General features: G+C 40.0%; 1 protein-coding gene across 12 annotated transcripts in view; it reads right to left on the reverse strand.

Moving 5' to 3' along the window:
- The window catches only part of PDE5A (phosphodiesterase 5A), a 142,590-nt gene that overhangs the window by 24,043 nt on the left and 96,826 nt on the right, over positions 1-21,721 (reverse strand). For 11 of the 12 annotated variants that reach the window (XR_003520818.1, XR_003520816.1, XR_003520817.1 and 8 more), the window contains exons 12-14: positions 12,678-12,824; positions 7,622-7,747; positions 5,946-6,040 (exon numbers count right to left, since the gene is read on the reverse strand). Coding sequence is in view for 5 of the 12 variants with exons in the window: in XM_027599065.1 (XP_027454866.1) it covers positions 5,946-6,040; positions 7,622-7,747; positions 12,678-12,824 (368 nt within the window). In the remaining 7 variants the exon portion in view is untranslated. Of the gene's footprint in view, positions 1-4,658; positions 5,087-5,945; positions 6,041-7,621; positions 7,748-12,677; positions 12,825-21,721 lie in introns of those variants that run through there. The other variant, XM_027599069.1, reaches the window with a different exon arrangement.

Consider the following 21,721-nt stretch of genomic DNA (forward strand, 5'->3'; position numbering starts at 1 on the left):
TTCTAGAGTATCTGTTTATTTTCATTTACGCAAGAACTTCAAGGACATATGATATTAGTTTAATGTCCATTTTGTTCTGCCAGTCGTTAGCCGTTTATATGTCTATTACCTTGTTAGACTGTAAACCTCTTGAGCTTGGTAGGATCTGTTTTCCCTAATGATAATAATTACCATTTCCTGAGAGCCTCAAACATGTCAGGTGCTGTGATAAGTAGTTTATATTTAATCTTTATTTAATATGGGACATTTCCATTCTCCACATCAAAATCCTCAGCCCACCTCTGACTCCAGCGGACTGATGCAGCGTTGAGTTTCCTGTGTGATTTAACAGACTCCCTGCAGGGGTCAATTAGAAGGTGCTTTGCCCCTCACCGGCCTAGTTAGAAGCTGGCCCAGAAATGCGATTAGGCAGACGCAACACGAATATGCCTAAAATGTCGAACGCACTTTACATTTTTAGACAATGCAGAAAGGACTGTTTCATATTAGAAAAACTTCTCGGGCTGTGGGATAGATGAATGCAAATTACGTGTGTTTGCCTTTACTTATGTTCTAAAAATATGGATTTATGAATCAATAAAAGGGTGATAAATGCCCCAAGTTTCCTGTTTACAAAAATACTCGTGGACACCAATGTATTCTACATTCCGTTGCTTTTTACTCTTTCAAACACAAGGCTGTGTTGCTTCTTTCTATGACATCCTGTCCGAGGGACCCGTGTAGGTCCCTACTGCCATCGAATTTTATGCCCACACTGAAGTCAGCGAGCAGTACGGATGGGACACCCTCCTGCATTTTCCTCTTGTCCTGCAGTTGTCTGTCCATCTCTGAGAGTGGTGTCAGGATGCCAGTGCCCAAATCAGAATGACGTTCTAGAAATAGAAAGCCTCAGAAATCAATAGAAAATGTAAGCTCTGGGAGAAAAACAATGCTTGCTGCCCTAGGATTCCTTTTTACAGACTCTTAACAACCGTCCTTGATCCTGCTTCTCAACCACGCAAATGGCTCTGGGCTCAGATCTCTTAACTAGTCTTCTTCATAAGCCACGTCAACCCCACTGAATTCTTTCTCTCCAAAGCATCACTGCTGTATTCGAGCAGCCGGGGGTTATTTTACCTTCATGTTCTCCGTGATCACATTAGATGCCACAGATGTTCAAGCTGATGATGCATTTGACCTCTGACCCTAGTTCTCTGACCGCCTTGACCCTACTGATAGTCTCTTTTCCCGTCAGCAATACATACACCTTTCTTTGTTCCGCAGCTGCTAGGTGCTGCTAGAAGCAGTATTTTTGCTGCTGCCTACTCCATGTCCCACCATGGCACAAAGCAAGATCTTGAATTCCTATATGTCCTTAATAGTATCCCCCTTTGAAAACGCTAAAACCAAGGTGCCTGGGTGGCTCAGTTGGTTAAGCATCTGCCTTTGGCTCGGGTCATGATCTCAGGGTCCTGGGATCGAGTCCCGCGTTGGGCTCCTTGCTCAGCAGGGAGCCTGCTTCTCTCTCTGCCTCTGCCCCTCCCCCTGCTTGTGCGCGTGCACTCTTGCTCTCTCTCTCACTCTCTTTCTCTCAAATAAACAAAATCTTTAAAAAAAAAAAAAGGAAAGAAAATGCTAAAAACTGGAGAGCATTTACTCTGTGCTGGGTACTGTTCCAAGTCCTTTACATTTATTTATACTCCTTAATCCTTGTTAAAACAAAACAAAGCAAAACAAACTGCAAGGGAGATGCTGTCATTGTTCCATTGCACAGAGAAGGAAATAGAGAGAGGATGTTAAATGACTCGCTCAAGATCAAATGGAGTCGGTATTTGCTTGTGCACCCAGGTATCTGGCTCAAGTTGGTCCTTAGCCACTGTAACCATCATAGCCCCCGAGGGGTGGTCTAAGGATTAACTGAACTCATATATAGATATAAAGTACTAAAAAGAGTTCCAAGTGCCACATGGTTGAGAGCCATATTAAGTGTTCACTTCTATTATTATTATTATTATTATTATTATTAGCTAGTGACATTAGGGCTCCTTGAACATGCACTTCTTGCATATTGAGAGACTCCAGCCTCTCAAGCCCTCCATCCTAATCGGGAATGATCTCATTCCTGGCTAATATAGACTCTATCCAGTTGAACTTCACAAACTGTGATTCCTGTGCTGTCTCTCCTGCCCTGTTGAGGCCCTTAGAGCCTGATGCCCACCTACTGTCACCGTGCCAGGCCAGGACTCCAGCTCATTGCTGTTCTAGTAAGCGGGGAAGACCAGGGTACAGACCCAGGAGAGAGACGTGGTCTGATTATGGTTACCAGAAAATTCTTTTATTCTGATTTTATGGGAACTTGAAAAAAAAAAACATTCCTTTAATCATTTTACTTCTTCTAAGTACCATCATATTTATTGTTTTCTCCTCATTGCCAACACTCCTCTCCCTTCTGTCTTTCTTGTCCCTTCCTCTCTAAGTACACACACACACACACACACACACACACACACACACACACACTTCCCAGTTCCTCCATTTTTGTCAATGGCTCCATCGCTGTTTCAGTTTCTTGGGCCACGAGACATGATTTCCCCCTTCCTTCATGCATATAAGCATCAGTTTAATATTAAATGGAAAAACATTTCTCCCTCCATCTCTTCCTCTCTGTAGCCAGTGTGTGATGGTCACCATGTACGTGGCTGTCCTAACAGCTCCCTAGCCGAACTCTGTGCTTCTAATTATTACCCACTGCACCTTGTATTTGACTTTCAGTCTTTCCTTCCTCAACAAGGTCTTTATTACCCACTGCAGTGGCTCCTCGTTTCTTCACTCTACCACATCTCAAGCTTGCTGATTAGTTTTATAGCTCTCCCTCCAAGGGGGTTCTACCTCTACTTCTTCACCCTCTTACTCTCCGTCCCGAGTCAGTGAGCCTTTGGATTCTGCACGGGCCAGCCAGCCATCGTTGGTCCGTGAGAATGCCCACCCACCTCAGACTGTTTCTGGGCTATCTTCATTCTCTCGCCTCTCCAAATCTTAGCCACTTCTTAGGATCCACTTTGTCCGTTAACAGTGGAGTCTTGACCCATCTCCTCTGCCAAACACTTTACTAAACAACTCAGGACTTACTGGGTATTTTCTTATATTGGTCACCAAATGTTTCATGAGACTATGAAAATTACTTAATAACAGGAACCACATTTTATACTCTATAGCTCTCTTTCTGCCTAACAAAGTGCCAGGCCCTAGTAATTGCCCATTAGCTGGCTGCCTAAAATGTAGGACACTTTCATTCTATTCTTTTATAAAATACCAAACTTGAATCTAACCAAATAAATGCATCCATGACAGTCTTCTTATATTGACTGCAGGCCTAATGCAAGAGGTTTCTCAACATGAGCCGAGAGTCACACTGTGCTTTCTCTAGTGGATGTCTGTGACATTTTGTCCCCATTACTGCCTGTTTTTAAAATAATACTTTAATATCTATCTGAAACCACTCTTTGTTTTACCCACCCAAATGGGAGAAGAAAGCACAACAGTGAACTCTCTCTAAATATTTCACTGGCACACTTGCAGTACTCCTCATAATGACAGTTTTCCTAATCAAGGAAGCCGTCAAAGGACCAAATAATGGATCAAAACATGGTTTCCTATACATCTTACTTCAAATTAATTTTCTGAAAAGGTGTTCAAGAAGAACGACTGATAGAAGTTCAGTTTCTAACTTTGCTACCACATGAGGGCTTTCATCTTTTTGATATATTAGTTTCATTTCTGTGCCTTCTCTGATTGTGATGGTTTTCTTCACGTAGTGTTTGAATACAGATGAGGTTGGACACTGTATACCTTTTTACAAGTTAGCTCTTTATACGGGAATGTGTATGGTACTCTTATTCCCCCAAGAGTTCCCTGGTTAAGAAAATCCTCCTGAAGTATCACTTATTTACCACTAAGGAAAGAAAAAAAAAAGAAACATCCCTGGAAAATTCTTGGTTTCCTCTACTCAAACCACAGAGATGTAGGAAGAAATAAAAATCTCTGAAACTCCTTTAAATTTTTTCTTAAAGTTACTCTTACTCGGTGGAAGTCTGCTTTGTGGTGTGTGTGAAGGCAAGATTCTGCAGTCTATGAATTTTTCCCAGGACTTTTTTTTTTTTTTTTGAAGAGAAGATGACGTTTCTCCAGATGTTTTTCTGGGTAATTATTTTTAAATAAACAAAGGAAAAATAGCTGAGTGTTTTTTTTTTTTTTTTTCACTCTAAAGCAGGGCAACATGGCATCTTGGAGCCAACCATGCACTAATAATGTATGTTCAGCTTTGAGGTATGGAGGCAACATAGCACTGCCGGCTTGGGTCTTTTGGCTGCCCTCGACCCGCGCTAAACATCTTTTCATGTCGTTGTTCCCTTTCATAATTACTCCTGTGTCAGTGTGAGGCTCAGGAGCACGATCGTGTGGCAGAGCACAGAGGACAAAGGACATGGCATCCAGTCCATTCTCCAAAACGTTTCCTCTTTAAGTTCAGATCTTAAAGAGGAAAGAGCCAGTCTCTGACACTCGGGCAAGAGCTCGCTACCTTTTCCCATCAGAGGTCAGCAGAGGACATGGTGGCCGCATCACTACAATTCTTGTTACATGAAGTTTTCCATTTATTTAGATAAAGGGAATGTGGTTCGAGAGCTCTCTGAAATTCCCTCAAGATATCAGACATCTGGAATTTCCTTAAGAGGTCTACCCATTAGTTGCATCACTTGATTACCTAAAAAAAATGCTCAGTAGTAAGAGATTTTGCCATTAAGATGTAGGCTTTTCAACTATGTTGCTACAAGTAAATAAAAACATCCCAGTGGCTCAAAATCTGACGAAAAGTGATGTCACCTTTATCACCTCATTTGTCATTGCAAATGTCACTTAAGGATGGCCCGGGAGGGAGCCTGAAACACTTGTCTTGAGTTGGTATCTGCTCTGAAAATCAGCCACAAAGTAGGCTTCTGATGTTGAGAGGACTATCACTAGCATCTGCTGCGAAGACTTAACACTGAAATATGCACCGCGCATTCCATCTGGTATTGATCCATGTTCTCTCTTGAAACGGACATCAGCCCTATGAGGGAGGTAATAAGCTATTGTTTTCATTTTGCAGATCAGGAAATTGAAGCACAGAGAAATAAGCTCCTTTGCCCAAGGTCACACGGGAACCGTGTGGCAAAGGTAGGGTTTGCATCCTGTCTGACTGCAGGCCCCAACTTGCAAACACTGCGCTACACTGTCTTCACTAAGACCAAAAGCCTCCTTCCACTTCGTGCTCATTAAGTACTCAGAATCGAGCTAAGCACTTTTCAAATATTATCTTCTCTACTTCAGGGTAAAATTCTATCTTTTTTGAACTAGTCTTAATATATTGTTTTCTAATGAAGCTCTTAAGCTGGGTAGACATAAACTAAAGCAAAACTCTTGGTAATTATCTTGTGAAATAAGATTCTCAACACAAAGATTTTTTTGAACTTCAGGCCAGAAATGTTACCAATGTAATATTGGATTTGGATTTTTTTTTTCCCATTTCCCTTAAGTAAAACCAGAGTATGTTATGGGGCCTCAATCAATTGAAATCTGGTACCATCAAATTTTGCTGCTTTTACTTTAAAAAAGACAGCCCTAGGGGCGCCTGGGTGGCTCAGTCGGTTAAGCGTCTGCCTTCAGCTCAAGTCATGATCTCAGGGTCCTGGGATCAAGCCCTGAGTTGGGTTCCCTGCTCAGCAGGGAGTCTGCTCCTCCCTCTCCCTCTGCCCCTCCCCACCGTTCCGTGCTCTCTCTCTTGCACGCTCCCGCTCGCTCGCTCTCTCTCCCAAATAAATAAATAAAATCTTAAAAAAAAAGTAAAAAAAATAAAATTAAAAAAAAAAAAACAGCGCTAGAATTTAAAAGAAACATTTTCTTCTTTAGCTGGGGAAAAGGCGCCTTACCGCTGTATGTAAGAGTTATTCACACCACGGTGGTCCAAGTCATGGCTCAGAGCAGCAATCAGCAGGGCGAGTATCTCCAGGTCAGTCAACTTGCTCTGCATGACCAAAGACGTCAGTGGAAAGAAGGAGAAAGACAATTTGGTAAAGTTCGTTATTCTACCTCTTTTCACCGACCATGTGTTTGTTTTTCCGAGTGCTTTTCACATGTGCTTCTTTATGGTTAGAAAGGACCCATGGGAGAATCCTTTCTGCAGGGCATCAGTGGTACTTTGTCTTCAGAAGGGAATGATTATGATAAATGTCATTTATCAACAGAAAAAGTTGAAGTGCCTCAAATAATCCATAATCTGTCCACCTACAGCAAATAGCATTAACTCTTCATTATCTACATATATGGGGAATCATCAAAATAAACTTTAACCAATTGTTGTCTCTCTGACTTCCAGTTGCCTGCAGATTCTGCTCCCCTCACTCTCTGCTGGTAGTTGCTAGGTCCTTCAGGAACAGAGACAATGTGAATATTAAGCAAAACAATACATAAAAAAGAGGATTAGAAATGAAAATCTGGCTTTAAAAAGTTGCACAATATGTTCCAAAGCCAAACAGAGGTTATTTTTGTAATATCTGCCATTTGTATTATTTATCCCGCTGGTCTCCTTCATCAGTAAGAAAACAAGTTGAAATCATTATCAGCTCCACTCTGCTGGAAACTCAACATTCTACATTGTATGTTTATAACATCAGACAAAAATCATCATTTTGTTATTCTTCACAAAAAGCAAGGATAGTCTTCAGCAGTATAATCCTGATGACATTTCCACAGCCCAAAATAAGTTGATCTTATTTTTTATAAATGTTTGCTATGGCAGGGAAATACTACTATGGTATTTCATATGGCCTCTTGGACAACAATCCCTTCTTTTAGCTCTAGCCAGTTAAAATGTGCTCCCTATGGAAATAGAGACAGAGAATAACATTTTTAGAATTTACTTTTTAAAAAAAAAAAAGAGCATGGAAGCTCTGAATTAAAAACAGTTATATGATGGATGCCTGGAATCACTTACCTAGAATAACTAGTAGATTCCCACTGAAGTTAGAATCTAAGGACAGAGTTATGGATAAAATCTGGCCTGGAAAGGAACGAATTACTTGAACGTTTTCTGCATTGATCTTCCTTGTACACAGTCTCTGGTCAATGTATATGATATTAAAACCATTTCCATGAAATACTACTTATAAAATTTAACTGAGTGCTCCAGAGAAAATGCGATAGAGAACCCCGGACTTATCTATGAAGCCACCTGAGTGGTTTTCGAGGAATTCTACTATGGAGCAAGTTGGATGGGAACAGGAGGAATTTGATACTTTTTCTTATACTGTAGAAATTTCCTCCAGAGGAAGTATTTGCCCAAAGACTATTAAATTTAACATGAAGTTATTTTAAGGATTTTTAAAAATATGCCATATATATTACACATGAAGGAAAATTAATAACTAAGTATTTTGCCATGCTAGTCTTCAATTAACAAGATGTCATTTATTTTGTAAGTGGCAACAAATATTAATCTAATCATCCATTAGTGCACATTATACAAAAAAACCTGAAAGAATATGCTGTAAATTTTACTACCAAAGCAAGAAGAGGTCTTAAATATAAAAACAGCTCTAAAAAGTACCTGAATCTTGCCTGCTTTTAGAGCAGCAAACATGCACTGAGCTGTATTAAAGGCGTGTCTCCAATTATGATAAGCAACATTCTTCCGATAATTCTTCTTAACACTTAAAATCCACCTGCAAAGAACCTTTAGGAAAAAAAGCGTAAGTAGTAACAATACTTGCTAACATTTAGCCCATATTTACTATGTTCCAGGAACTGTACAAAGTCTTTACCTCTAACCCTCAGGACTCTAGGGGAGGCACTACTACTCTGATAATTTTACAGATGAGGAAATGGACATTCAGAGTGGCAACTCTCCCAAGGTCACGTTTCTCATAAAGGAAGGGGCTAAAATTCAAACTTGAGCAGCTGGACTTCAGAGCCCACCATGTTCACCCCCATGCTAACTAAACGAGATGTAAAAGGCAAGAGAGCCTTAAGGAAGGTATTTTTGGCATGGGGTAGGGAGGGTACTGACTAGCTTTTTAAAAGATATTGTGTCCATGTGCCATCAATTAGGAGAATCCAGTCAACTATGTATGGATTCACTTTTAGAAAGTCATGGAAATAGCCGCTCTCAACTTCTTCTCATGCTCCCACTTTTTAGTTCTGCAAGGGTATAGGGTACAAGGCTGAGCGGGTGGGTTGGGCACTGAGATACAGAGCAAGTGGCCAAGCACAGAATGGAGCTCCCAAGTCCTGAGGCAATCAGCAGGTCTTTTGTCCCTTTTAAACTACGCTTAAGTATTCAGGCAGAGTTACTGCTTGGTTACCAAGAAGTAATTTTTAAAAATATATATGCAAAATAAAGCCCTGGGGTCCCTATGAAAAAGATTTATTTTAAAAGATGGGAAAAAAAAGGAGACAGACTTCAGAAAATCTCAAAAGCTGGGTTTAATTCAACTTCTAAGGAGTGTATTCAATAAAGTCCCCAGAGACTCATGGGCTCTAAGCATAGTTATTTTTTGTTTGTGTTAGCATCAGAGTCTCCCTCTCTTTAATTCTGAATGATTTACTATACTTTGGAGGATCTGTAAAAATAAATATGTGCTTCTTCTTACGTATATCACTGGAGATACTTCAAACACAAACAGCATCGCCCTGGGGTATGGAAAAAGTACCAGGGAAAAGAATGTTGCTCTAACAATATTCAACACAGAATGACTGGCTGCAGAAGTAGGCCAAAAACAAGGTTTCTTCTTTGTTGGTAGAAATTGCTTATATAGGATTTGGTAGAAAATCAGTGCTTTCATAACCCTCCTTTTCTTTTCAGGTCTTTTTGTTCCTGTTCTATAACACAGTTCACAGGGAATTCTGATAACAAGCAACCCGAATGTCCCTTAGCTCTTGCATCTCCAAGTCACCATATTTAGCAGAGGATTTCTGTGTGCCTAAGACTGACATGCGTTAATCCCAAGTACAGTGCAGTTTCTTTCACCATAACCATTTCTGAACAAAATCAGCTGGAGAGCTGATAGTTTCGTCTTACTGGCAGAATTTAAGTAAGAGCTCTAAACTTGCTTGGATATGCTTATATGTTTATAACTATCAAGTGTTAGAGAAAATTATCGGTGATGAATTAAAGAATCAAGGAAAATAAGCAGGAAAACCCAGAAATTTAACCTATGGATATATCTCTTTACTAATCATAAATCTGTAGGTATAATTAAATGTGCACATATATCATATAATGTTAAATAGTGACCAAAATGACTCCATGAAATATTAATTCCTGAAGGACTATTCTATTATGCTTCTAATAAGATGGGCCTAAGAGAACTGGGTAATCCAATGCATACATTAGTTAGGAACTAGATTTAAGTACAGTTTTGGATTACATTATCAGGATAATCTTTTAAAAACTTTTTTTTTTTTAGTATAGTTAACACATAATGTTACATTAGTTTCAGGTGCACAACATAGTGATTCAACTTCTCTATATATCGTGCCTTGCTCACCACAATTTTAACTACTATCTGTCACCATACAAGCTTATTACAGTATCATTGATTATATTCCCTATGCTGTGCCTTTTATTTCTGTGACTTATTCATTCCATAAGTGGAAGCCTGTATCTCCCATTCTTCTTCACCCATCTTGCCCATTCCCCCAACCCCCTCCTCTCTGGTAACCATCAGTTTGTTCCGTGTATTTAAAGGTCTATCAGGATGTTAACAGCACTTAGGAAAATTACAGTCAGATCTGCTCAGTGCTTGGTGGATATGCCCGGCATGTTCAAATCTGCAATACAGTCTTTTGTATGGGACTACTGAATAATTAGGTACAATGTGGATGACTCTAGGGAGCATGCTCAATACACTGATCAGTCTCCAACAATGACAAAGACTTCCTATGTCCTGAGTGGCAGACTCAAGATGCTCTGGGAGAAAGAGAAGAGCCAGAAAACAGCTCAGTTTCTGCCCTCAAGAATCTCAATCAGGAGTGAAAATAATAAAAGTGCACATATAAAAGAAGTAAAATCGAGACCACAAATTGTCAACAGTATTCCAAGTGGTATGAAGTCAAAACTAGGGTTGAGTCAGGCTCTGAGGACGAGAAAAGTGTGCTGTGGCAAGTAGTGGAGCAGCCTTGCAAGTGGGGCCGTCCATTCAGGAGATGAATGACATGTGAAAGACAGAAGGTGAAGATACGCACAGCACATGCAGATTTGTTCAAGTAGAGTCAAGAGTCTGTTTCATAGGTCAGCAAGAGCAATGGTTGCCATGTTTGTAGGAGAGTAACTCAAGATTTGGAAGCCAAGAAGAGACATGAAGATTTGACAGATCTTTCGGTAGGAAAGATTCTTTGTCGGGGAAGCTTCATGATGCTAACATCCTCTCCAGCAATAACATTTTAAAAATTTTATCACCCTAAAATTATACTGACAACAATATCTCAAATAAACACGACAGGAGAGTCACCAGGGCAGGAAGGCCAATCAGAATGACTGTGGTTTTCAAGTTGATGTTGGCCGGAATCAGAATAGTAGTTATTCAAACAGAAAAGGAGAGTAAATGAACAAGACATTAAAGAAAAATACCTGCCTAATGAACAAAAATTCAAGAAAAGGGAAGAATAAAGATTGCTAAAGAAATTTTGAGTGACTGGGGCACCTGGGTGGCTCAGTCGGTTAAGTGTCTGCCTTTGGCTCAGGTCATGAGCCTCAAGTCTGGCTCCTGCTCAGCGGGGAGTCTGCTTCTCCCTCTCCTCTGCCCCTCCCCCAGCTTGTATGCGCACGTGCGCTCTCTTAAATAAGTAAAATATTTAAAAAAAAATTCTGAATGACTACCATCATATCTAACACTCACATGCTATCTGAAAACTTATAGGTTTTTAAGAAATAAGAAATAAATCAAGTTTTAAAAACTTCATAAATAGGTATAAGGATCAGATTCCTTTGTCCTGGCTGGGCTCTTTCAACAGAACGTTACTAGTTTAACGTATGGGAAATCTCAGAATGGAAAGGGATTTGAAATGCTGTCTTGCTTTTTAAGGTCATGCAACCAGCAAGAAGCTGAACTGAGTTTCACATTGAGAACTGGCTCTAAATGAGGTCTTTAGTCCATTAATAGAAAAACCTTTTAAAAATGAGCCTTATAACCTACAGTAGAGAAACATGATAGGGTGATACAATAAGGAGCAAAACGTCATAGGAGATAGGGGTATACCTATATCCACATGTGTACATACAGTCACATCAATGCGTGTGTCATTCTTACAAGACTCCCACTGGGGAAGTCATAACTGATTGTGAAATGGAGAATTTGAGAGATGAATCGCTTAAGGAAGTAAGAGCTAATGACTAATAGAGCTATAACTTAAAACCCATGATCTTCCTACTCTTCTCACGCTATCTGAATTTCAAAGAGGGCCAGTAATAACCAGAGAAGCCTTCTTGAGAGCTTCTTGAAATAATCAAGTAACATGATGTCCTTTAATCAACATGGCTCTAAGAAGAGTGAAGTATTATTAGAGTCCACAGACAGTCGTTCTTTGTTTTCACCCAAGAGTCATATAAACTTTGGCTGTATTTAAGAAAGAATACCCCAAGAATACCATCAATGGCACTGTATTAACCTAGCTATATTAGCCCTTCCTTTTCGTTCCTAACTGGAAGGCTTTTGAGAGCAGGGACAACTCTTCACTGAAATGAAGGCTTAGCATGGTGCCTGGTACACTGTATGTATTAATAAAGTTTCATTTTATGAATTTGTGGATTGCTAAATAGTAGAGGCCTCCAAGGTATTTAAATTTCTAGACAGGAAATCTGTAAAAGAAGACTAGAAATTTGATTGACCAGAAAAAAATTAACTCTAAAGGCAAATTACTACATTTTTTCCCCCAAACAATCCTTTCTCTTCTCCCTTATTCTTTGATGCTATACATAGCTATTCCCTGGTATCTCCAGACGGGTATTAGAAGATACTGATCGAAGCCCTGCTGTTTTCTGAGAGGTGAATAAGGTAATCAACAGGGGTTAAAATCAGTTTTCATCTCCCCCCCCATATGGGTAACCCCTGTTCAAACCACAAGCTTGGCCTCACATCAAGTGCCTGTACTCCCTCATTTCCAAAGGAGTTCACTTTGTTTTGGTCCTTCTCAGTACTGTGTTATCATAACCTCTGAGATCGGATCAAGTTACTTCCGTGTTTACAACTCCTCAGTGACTCACCGTTGTTTTCAGGATAAAATCCAAATTCTTCTGAATAGCCTACAGGGTTATATCCGATTTGCTTACCTTCCTCTCCAAGTTGCTTCCCTTACCACCCTCCCTCCACCAGGGCTCTGCAGCCCCAGCCCCACTCTCTCATCCTGCCTTTGCACACACCCTGCTCCCACTGTTGGGAGTACTCTCCCCTGTTCTTCAACTTGGTGCTTGGCAAATAGTAAGAACCCAACAAATGTCTTTTTAGGGTTGATCATTTTTCTTTAAAAATCTCAGGTAGGCATTAGGTGACAGTAATATCGATTAATTCTCACACACACACACACACACACACACACACACACACACACACACACACACACACACCCTCTCTCCTTCTCTCCTCCAAAGGACAGGACTGTATTCCTACCTCATGTTTCATCTGGAAGTTCTGCACAAGGTTGAGGTCAGTGAACATCCGAATTGTGCACAGTGCCGTTTCTAGGTCAGACAGCTCAAAGTCACTGAAGCTGAAGTCAGTAATTTTAAGCGTCTGAGCAGATGGTACCACAGCAGCCTTAGGTAAAGAGAGAAGAACAAAATGAGGTAGAGCTGTGAATTTTATATAGCAGCAGTGATTCACAAAGTTCTCTCACTTTACTACAGGGAAATAGCACATCATGTTTCTTTTTAATGTGCGCCCTAGAAATCTCTTGATAAAGGAGCTACTTCTGGTTTGTTTTTTGTTTTTTTTTTTTAATGAGTCACTTGGGGGGTAACTAATATGGTTCCAGGTAGGTTGGGTGGAGGAGAGATGGTGGCTGCCCGGAGATTGTACCTAGAGCAGTCAGCAGAACGAAGGACTCCAGGGATCTGGCCCCTGATACCTCCCCAGTCTTAGTCATTCAACAGATATTTATTGAGTAATTATTCTGGACCTGTCCCAGTACTATGGGCTGGGGATCAAGCGGTGAGCAGGATAGTGATAATGTTTTAACTATTTTCTGCTTAATTGGCAAGACAATCTTATTAAGCAGATACTCTAGCTCTATTTTTCAGGTACAGAAGCATAAGCACAAAGAGGCTAGCTGCCTTGCCCAGAGTAGCCCAGCTGGTTAATCTAGGCAGACTATCCTATTTTCAGATTTGACACAATCTCTACTGTGGAGATGAACAGAACGCACTTCACCCAAGCCTGATAGTGAGACTCACCTAGGGTGCCCGTTAAAAAAAACTCAGTGATTCTGATTCAGTAAATCTGAGATGGGTCTTGAGAAGCCAGTTTTGTTTTCTGGAGGGGAATCTGTCTTTTAATTAATATCCCTGGTTTTGATAATCATTTAATTGTAGTAAATAATTGCAATTTCTTCAAATATACCTTGCTCCCTTTCGTCACTGTTCATTTGTACCTCCTACAAAGCACCTACTCTCTTTAATAGATGCACTCCTTTAAGGCACAGCTCACCTCCAAAGAAAGGTTAAATGCCCTTCAGTGTGGACCCCACCTTGGGAATATCTGTTTAATTACAGGAAGTTCACTGTAATGTAATTTCCTGTTTATCTGTCTCCTAAGTCCCCGGGGATCTATAGGCAGGACTGTATCTTACACATCCCTGTACCCATCGTGGCTACAGCTTTGAAAACTGTTAACATGAACATTTATTAAATGAGTGAGAGGGGAAAATCCTATTCCCTTCACCTAATATAAGTCATAAGTTCCAGTTTTAAGCTCCCAAAACCACCAAGAAGGATGAAGCCCATGAACCTGAGTTGGAAAACTAGCAGACTTGGCAAGTGCATTCCAATCTGTTATACTGTTTAAAAATTGCGAGATTTTAACAACAACAACAACAAAGAAGGATTTCTGGCTTCTGAGAAATCAGGCCACTCTGAGCCCCAATTCTCATGAAGCAAGACCGGCCAAGGCCAAGGTGCCTGGCTCCCTCGGACTGCGCAGGGCTTTCAGGCTTCTCTCTTAGATTTCCTGCCCGGGGGCGGTGGGGGGGCGGTGGGCATCAGAACTTGCAGGAACCCCCACCCCCCCCACCCCCTTGACCGTTTTCCTTGCCAGCCCTTCAACTGCTTTAGCCAGATTGGGCTGCGATTCACCTGATGAAAAGAGGTTTTAACTTGGTGCCAGGCAGAGGGAAAACAAATTAGGAAATCTGAACCCGGCTCCTTCCCTTTAATGTCTTTTCCTTGACTCCCTCCAAACCCCTTAATTTTCCTAGAAGCGTCTAGGATATCACTACTCTGCTTTACCTCCATCATTTCCGAAGCAAAAAGGCCAAAGGAATAAAATCTGATGGAGCAATCCACTGGCTCCCCCTACCAATCTTGGGGCGCTTGCCCATTCTCCTGCTCTCTTGACTTCCCATTGTACTTACATATATCGGACACATTTAAACTTTAATTTGATGTCACCCTCTTCATAGTCCAGACTAAGACTCTTTTCCCAAGCCCAACGGGTACGAGGAAATAGGCATTCTGTTAAGACAGTTCCACAGGCTACTGCATGGGCTGGAACAGGGGCAGAGAGGAGGACTGGACTTGTTTAGATAAGGGGCTCCATTGCTTACAGTGGCCTCCGACAGCAGGGAGGGCAGCAGTCAACTGCGGTGCAAGCCCCCAGTGCAGAGGGGGGAATGAGCCCACCTTGTAACTCAAAGCAGACTGCAGCTGCTTCCCTGACGCAGGCTGCACTCTACCAGACAACAGATGCTTTTTTTTTCCTTAGGGCATCGTTATTCTTACAGAAATTTTCTTTCTTTCCTTCCACAAAGGATATTCTAGATGCTAAGGGATGGGATAATGACGGCCAACAGCTTGCGCCTCTCTCCTTGGACACTCAAATCCCCAACCTCTCTACGGAGGGAAGACAGTCTTTTCTTGTGTGTGTTCGGTCACCCCGCACCGCAACATAGCCTTTTGGAGCTGACCCCGTGGGGACGGGCAAACGTTTTCCTTCCGAACCTCGTGCTCAGTGATACAGAGGTTCAGAATTCTTACTTTACAAAATCCTTAAAAATATGTTATTTCTGGGGCGCCTTGGTGGCTCAGTCGGTTACGCGTCTGCCTTCGGCTCAAGTCATGATCCCAGGGTCCTGGGATCGAGTCCCGCATCCGGCTCCCTGCTCAGCGGAAAGGCTGCTTCTCCCTCTCCCACTGCCCCTGCTTGTGTTCCTGCTCTCGCTATCTCTCTCTCCATCAAATAAATAAATAAAATCCTAAAAAAAAAAAGATTTTGTAAAGCGATAAGGTGCTATAAATGTGTATGTGTACTATGGTTGAATAATCCAATTCAACTCTGCTATCATCGAATCCCACAGAACACTGCTTATTCCTCCACAAGAGAGCATAATGCCTCTGAGTCCTCAGGCAACAGCGATTAGATATTTTATCGCTTAATTCAAATATAGTTAAGCTCTTCTATAGTTGGGAGTTTAATTTGTGTCTCATTAACCAAATATGGAATGCCAAAAGTACATGAAGCTCAATGGGTTAAAGATTCAATCTGGCAAACAGGTCAGTAGTATAATCTCATTTTTCTTCTGAGTTCTGTAATTGGATCTGCCACTTAAACTAATGAAGAAACTAGTTTAGCTTCCAGGACACTTTAGAGGAAATTCTTCATCTAAGGCACCTTTTTATGACCCTTTATTTCTAATGCTTTGGCCCATTTTCACCGTTTTTGCAAAATTTTTTAAAAAACACAACTGACCCCGTTGTGACCCAAGTGAAGCACATGGTAAAAAGGTATGTTTGCAGGGCGCCTGGGTGGCTCAGTTCTTTAAGTGGACGACTCGACTTTGACTCAGGTCGTGATCTCAAGGTCATGAGATCAAGCCCCATGTTGGGCTCCAACCTCAGCGAGGAATCTGCTTGTCCTTGTCCCTCTCCCTCCCACTCAGCCCCTCCCGCCGCTCTCTCTCTCAAATAAATAAATAAAATCTTAAAAAAAAAAAAGGTATGTTTGCTATTAAGGGTTCTAGTCCCATTGTTCCACTGACTTTATTCACCCTCGACAAGGCGTCCAACCTCTCTATTTTCTCCCCTGTAAAATGAGGGGGTTGGGTTAGAGTGTCTCCGAGGCTTAATATTCTGAACATATAGTATATTTATCTCTCTGGCCACAGGACTCCAGGATCTCTTATTGGCTTCTCACTTTGGAACAAAATACCACCCTGTAGGTAGCATCTGATTCTTACCAGTGACTTTCCTATACAGGGCTCAGTCTCTGTCTGGGACCCTCTCCTCAGTGAAGGGAATTGGATGGGTGCCCCTCAGATGTTAGGTTATGTTGTATTTTTCAAGCTTGATTCCACGTTCATGTCACTGTCAGGCTTCCTCACACATGAGAGAAGGGGTATTCCATAACTCTTGGCTAAACAGGGGACCACAGCCTCTGCGTGCGTGTAGCGGAGGATTAGACTGGGTATGTGGTAGCATCTCTACTTACTGCATCAATGCTCTAAATGAAAATTTGCGTTTCCTGAAATTGCCATTTGTATTTTTGTGGGGGAGGCTCTGGGAGGAGCTCAGTACTTTTGTCGTTTGTGTTTTAGGTTAATTATTACTCTTTCTCACTTCCAGGCCTCTTTAACCGTTTTTCCTCTGCCTAGAATGCATCCCCCCAAGTTTTCATATAGCTAGTTCTTCTCTCATCTTTCCCAGCTGCACCAGGGAAACATTCACCAGTGTATCCCTTTGGTAGATACTATAGCAAGGCTCCATTAGCATCTATTTCAACCTTTTGCTGGTGACCCTTCATTTTTTGAAGAGTCTAGAAAGCTCAAAAGTGTATTTCTCTGACTCCCTCGCAGCTAGGGTTCTGGATTGATTTTGGTTTCTTCAGTGAGGGACAAGCATACTTCATTTTACCGCACTTTGCAGATGCTTTGCATTGTTTTTTTAACCAATGGAAGATTTATGGTAACTGCATCAAGAAGTCTATCAGCACCATTTTTCCAAAAGCATTTGCTCACTTTGTGTCTCTATGTCACATATATTAAACTTTTTCATTATTATTATATTTGCTGTGGTGATCTGTGATAAGGGATCTTTGATGTTACTACTGTAACTATTTTGGGGCACCACACACTGTGTCCATATAAGACAGTAAACTTAATCGGTAAATGTTGTGTGTGTTCTGCAGCTCCACCGACCCACTGTTCCACCATCTCTCCCTCTCCTCGGGCCTCCCTATTCCCGGAGACACAACAATATTGAAGTCAGGCCAATCAATAGTCCCTGCAATGGCCTCTAAGTGTTCAAATGAAGGAAGAGTTGTACATCTCTCACTTTAAATCAAAAGGTAGAAATGATGGAGCTTAGTGAGAAAGGCATGTCGAAAGCCAAGGTCGGCCAAAAGCCAGGCCTCGTGCTCTAGTTAGCCAAGTTGTGAATGCAAAGGAGAAGTCCTTAGAAGGAAATTAAAAGTGCTACTCCAGTGGACACACAAATGATAAGAAAGTGAAATGGCCTTCTTGCTGATATGGAGAAAGTTTCCGTGGTCTGGATAGAAGATCAAATCAGCCACAACATTCCCTTAAGCCAAAACCTAATCCAGAGCAAGGTCCTAACTCTCTTCAATTCTCTGAGGGCTGAGAGAAGTGAGGAAGCTGCAGAAAAGTCTGAAGTTGGCAGAGGTTGTTGATTCATGGTGATTCAAGGTGAAACAGCAAGTGCTGACATAGATGCTGCAGCAAGTTCTCCAGAAGATCTAGCTCAGGTAATTCATGAAGGTGGCTACACCAAACTATAGATTTTCAATGTAGATGAAGCACATCCTATTGGAAGAAGATGCCATGTAGGAATTTCTGAGCTAGAGAGAAGGCATTTGCAAATATCTTCTTCCATTCGCTAGGTTGCCTTTTTGTTTTGGTTTCCTTTGCTATGTAAAACCTTCCTTGTTTGATATAGTCTCATTTGTTTATTTTTGCTTTTGTTGCCCTTGCCTGAAGAGACAGATCCAAAAAAAATCACTTAAGACTGATGTCAGAGTGTTTATTGCCTATGTTTTCTTCTAAGAATTTTATGGTTTCCACTATTACATTTAAGTCTTTGATCCACTTTGAGTTTATTTTTGTACATGGTGTATGAAAGTGGTCCAGTTTCATTCTTTCCCATATATCTGTCCAGTTTTCTCAACACCATTTATTGAAGAGACTGTCTTTTCGCCCTGGTATATTCTTACCACCTTTGTTGAAGATTAATTGACCATATAAGCACGGGTTTATTTCTGGGCTCTCTATTCAGCTGCATTGGTCTATGTGTCTGTTTTGTGCTAGTACCATAGTGTTTTGATTACTTAGCCTTGTAGTATAGTTTGAAAACAGGGAGTGTGATTCCTCCAGCTTTGTTCTTCCTTCTCAAGATTGCTTTGGTTATTTGGGGTCTTTTGCGGTCCCAGGCAAATTGTAGTATTAGTTGTTCGAGTTCTGCGAAAAATGCCCTTGGTATTTTGATAGGGATTGCATTGAATCCTCAAATTGCTTTGGGTACGATGGACATTTTAAAAATATTAATCCTTCTAATCCATAAGCACAGGTAGATTTTTCCATTGGTGTCTTCACTTTCTTTCATCAGTGTTTTACAGTTTTCAGAGAACAAATCTTTTATGCTTTTGGTTAAATTTATTCCTAGGTATTTATTCTTTATGATGTAATTGTAAATGGGATTATCTTCTTAATTTCTCTTTCTAGTAGTTTGTTATTAATGTACAGAAATGCCACAGATTTCTGTATATTAATTTTGTATCCTGTGACTTACTGAATTCATTTATTAGTTTTTTGATGGAGTTTTTAGACTTTTCTATATACAGTACCATGTCATCTGCAAATAGTGGGTTGTACTTTTTCCTTTCCATTTGGATGCCTTTTATTTATTTTTCTTGCTTGATTCTGTGGCTAGGTCTTAGAATACTATGTTTAATACAAATGGCATGAGTGGGCATCCTTGTCTTATTCTTAATTTTAGAGAAAAACTTTTCAGCTTTTCCATACTGAGTATAATGTTTCCTGTGGGTTTGTTACATATGGCTTTTATTATGTTGAGGTATGTTCCTTCTCTACTCACTTCGTTGAGAGTTTTTATCATAAGTGCATGTTAAATTTTGTTGGAAGTGCTTTTTTTCACATCTATTGAGATGATCACATGATTTTTACCATTCATTTTATTAATGTGGTGTATCACATTGATTGATTCACAGATATTGAACCATTCTTACATCTCTGGAATAATCCCACTTGATCATGGTGATCCTTTTAATGTACTGGTGAATTTGGGTTGCTAATATTTGTTAAGCATTTCTGCATCTATGTTCATCAGCAATATTGGCCTATAATTTTCTTTTTTTGTGGTGTTCTTTGCCTGCTTTTGGTATCATGGTAATGCTGGCCTCACAGAATGAGTTTAGAAGCATTTCTTTGCCTTCATTGGTTTTTGTTTTTTCGTGTGTTTTTTTGGTAGTAATTTGAGAAAGATAGGTATTAACTCTTCTTTAAGTATTTGGTAGAACGCACTTGTGAAGCCATCTGGTCCTGACTTTTGTTTATTGGGAGTTTTTTTGTTTTTGTTTTTATTATTACTGATTCAATTTCATCACTAGGAATTGGTCTGTTCAGATTTTCTATTTCTTTGTTGTTGGGTCTTGGAAAATTGTTATGTTTCTAAGAATTGACCCAATTTTCACTTAATCAACTGAGCCACCCAGGCGCATTTCTGTAGCATCTGTTGTAACTTCTCTTTCATTTCTAATTATGTTTCTAATTTTCATTTCTATTTGGGCCCTCTGGTTTTGTTTTGTTTTGTTTCATGATGAGTATGGCTACAGGTTTATCTATTTTGTTTGTCTTTTCAAAGAATCAGTTCCTCATTTCATTGATTTCTCTATTGGATTTTTAGTCTCTATTTCATTTGTTTCCACTCTGAACTTTATTATGTCCTTCATTCTACCAACTATGGGCTTTGTCTGTTCTTTTTCTAGTTCCTTTAAGCATAAAGTTAGATTATTTTTTGAACTTTTTCTTATTTCCTGAGGTAGGCCTATATGCTTTAAACTTCCCTCATAGACTTGCTTTTGCTATGTCCCATAGATTTTGGAATGCTGTATCTCCATTTTCATTTGTCTCTAGGAGTTTTTTGATTTCTTCTTTGGTTTCTTCATTGACCCATTGGTTGTTTAGTAGCATATTGTTTAGCCTCTATGTGTTTGTGTTTTTTTTCCACTTTTCTTCTTGTAATTGATTTAGAAATCAATTCCATACTGTTCTGGTGGGAAAATATGCTTGATATATTTGCTTCTTACATTTATTGCGGCATATTTTTGGCCTAACATGTGACTCGTCCTTGAGAATATTCCACATGCACCTGAAAACAATGTGTATTCTGCTGTTTTTGTATAGAATGTTCTGTATATATTTAAGTACATCTTGACTAATGTGTCACTTGAAGCCAATGTTTCCTTATTGACTTTCTGTATGGATGTTCTATCCATCTGATGTAAGTGGGTGTTAAAATCTTCTACTATTGTAATTTTCTCCCTTTATGTCTGATAATATTTGTTTTATGTATTAAGCTGCCTCTATGTTGGGTGCACAGATATTTACAAGCGTCATACCCTCTTGTTGAAGTGATCCCTTTATCGTTATGCCATGCCTTTTTCTTTCTCTTGTTACAATCTCTGTTTTAAAGTCTATTTTGTGGGGTACCTGGGTGGCTCAGTCGGTTAAGCATCCGACTCTAGGATTTTGGCTCAGGTCATGATCTCAGAGTTGTGACTGAGCCCCATGTCAGGCTCTGCACTCAGGGCAGAGTCTGCTTGTCCCTCTCCATCTTCTCCTTCCCTACTCTCTCTCGAATAAATAAAAAATCTTTTTAAAGAAGTCTACTTTGTTGTGTTTTTTTTTTTTTTGCTTCATTTGCATGGAATATCTTTTTCCATTCTTTCATTTTCAGTCTGTGTATGTCTTTAGATCTCAAGTGAGTCTCTTGTAGGTAATGTGTAGGTGGGTCTTGTTTCTTTATCCATTCAGCCACATTATTTCTTTTGATTGGAGCATTTAGTCTATTTATATTTAATTATTGATAGATATGTACTTACTGACATTTTGTTATTTTCTGGTTGTTTTTGTAGTTCTTCTCTGTTCCTTTTTCTCTTGCTTTCTTTTATGATTTGGTGACTTTCCTTAGTGTTATGTTTTTATTCCTTACTCTTAATTTTTTGTGTATCTATTATAGGTATCTCATTTGTGGTTACCATAAGGTTCATATACAACATCCTAGGTTTATACCAGTCTATATTAAGTTGATGGTCACTAAAGTTCGAGCACATTCTAAACAATTAGATTTTTACTCCACCACGTTTTGTTTTTGACATCATATTTTACACATATTTTGTGTATCCTTTGACTAATTATTGTAGCTGTAGATGATTTTATTACTTTTGTCTTTTAACCTCCATAATAGTTATAT

The sequence above is a fragment of the Zalophus californianus genome, chromosome 2, assembly GCF_009762305.2.
Source record: "Zalophus californianus isolate mZalCal1 chromosome 2, mZalCal1.pri.v2, whole genome shotgun sequence".
NCBI lineage: Eukaryota > Metazoa > Chordata > Mammalia > Carnivora > Otariidae > Zalophus > Zalophus californianus.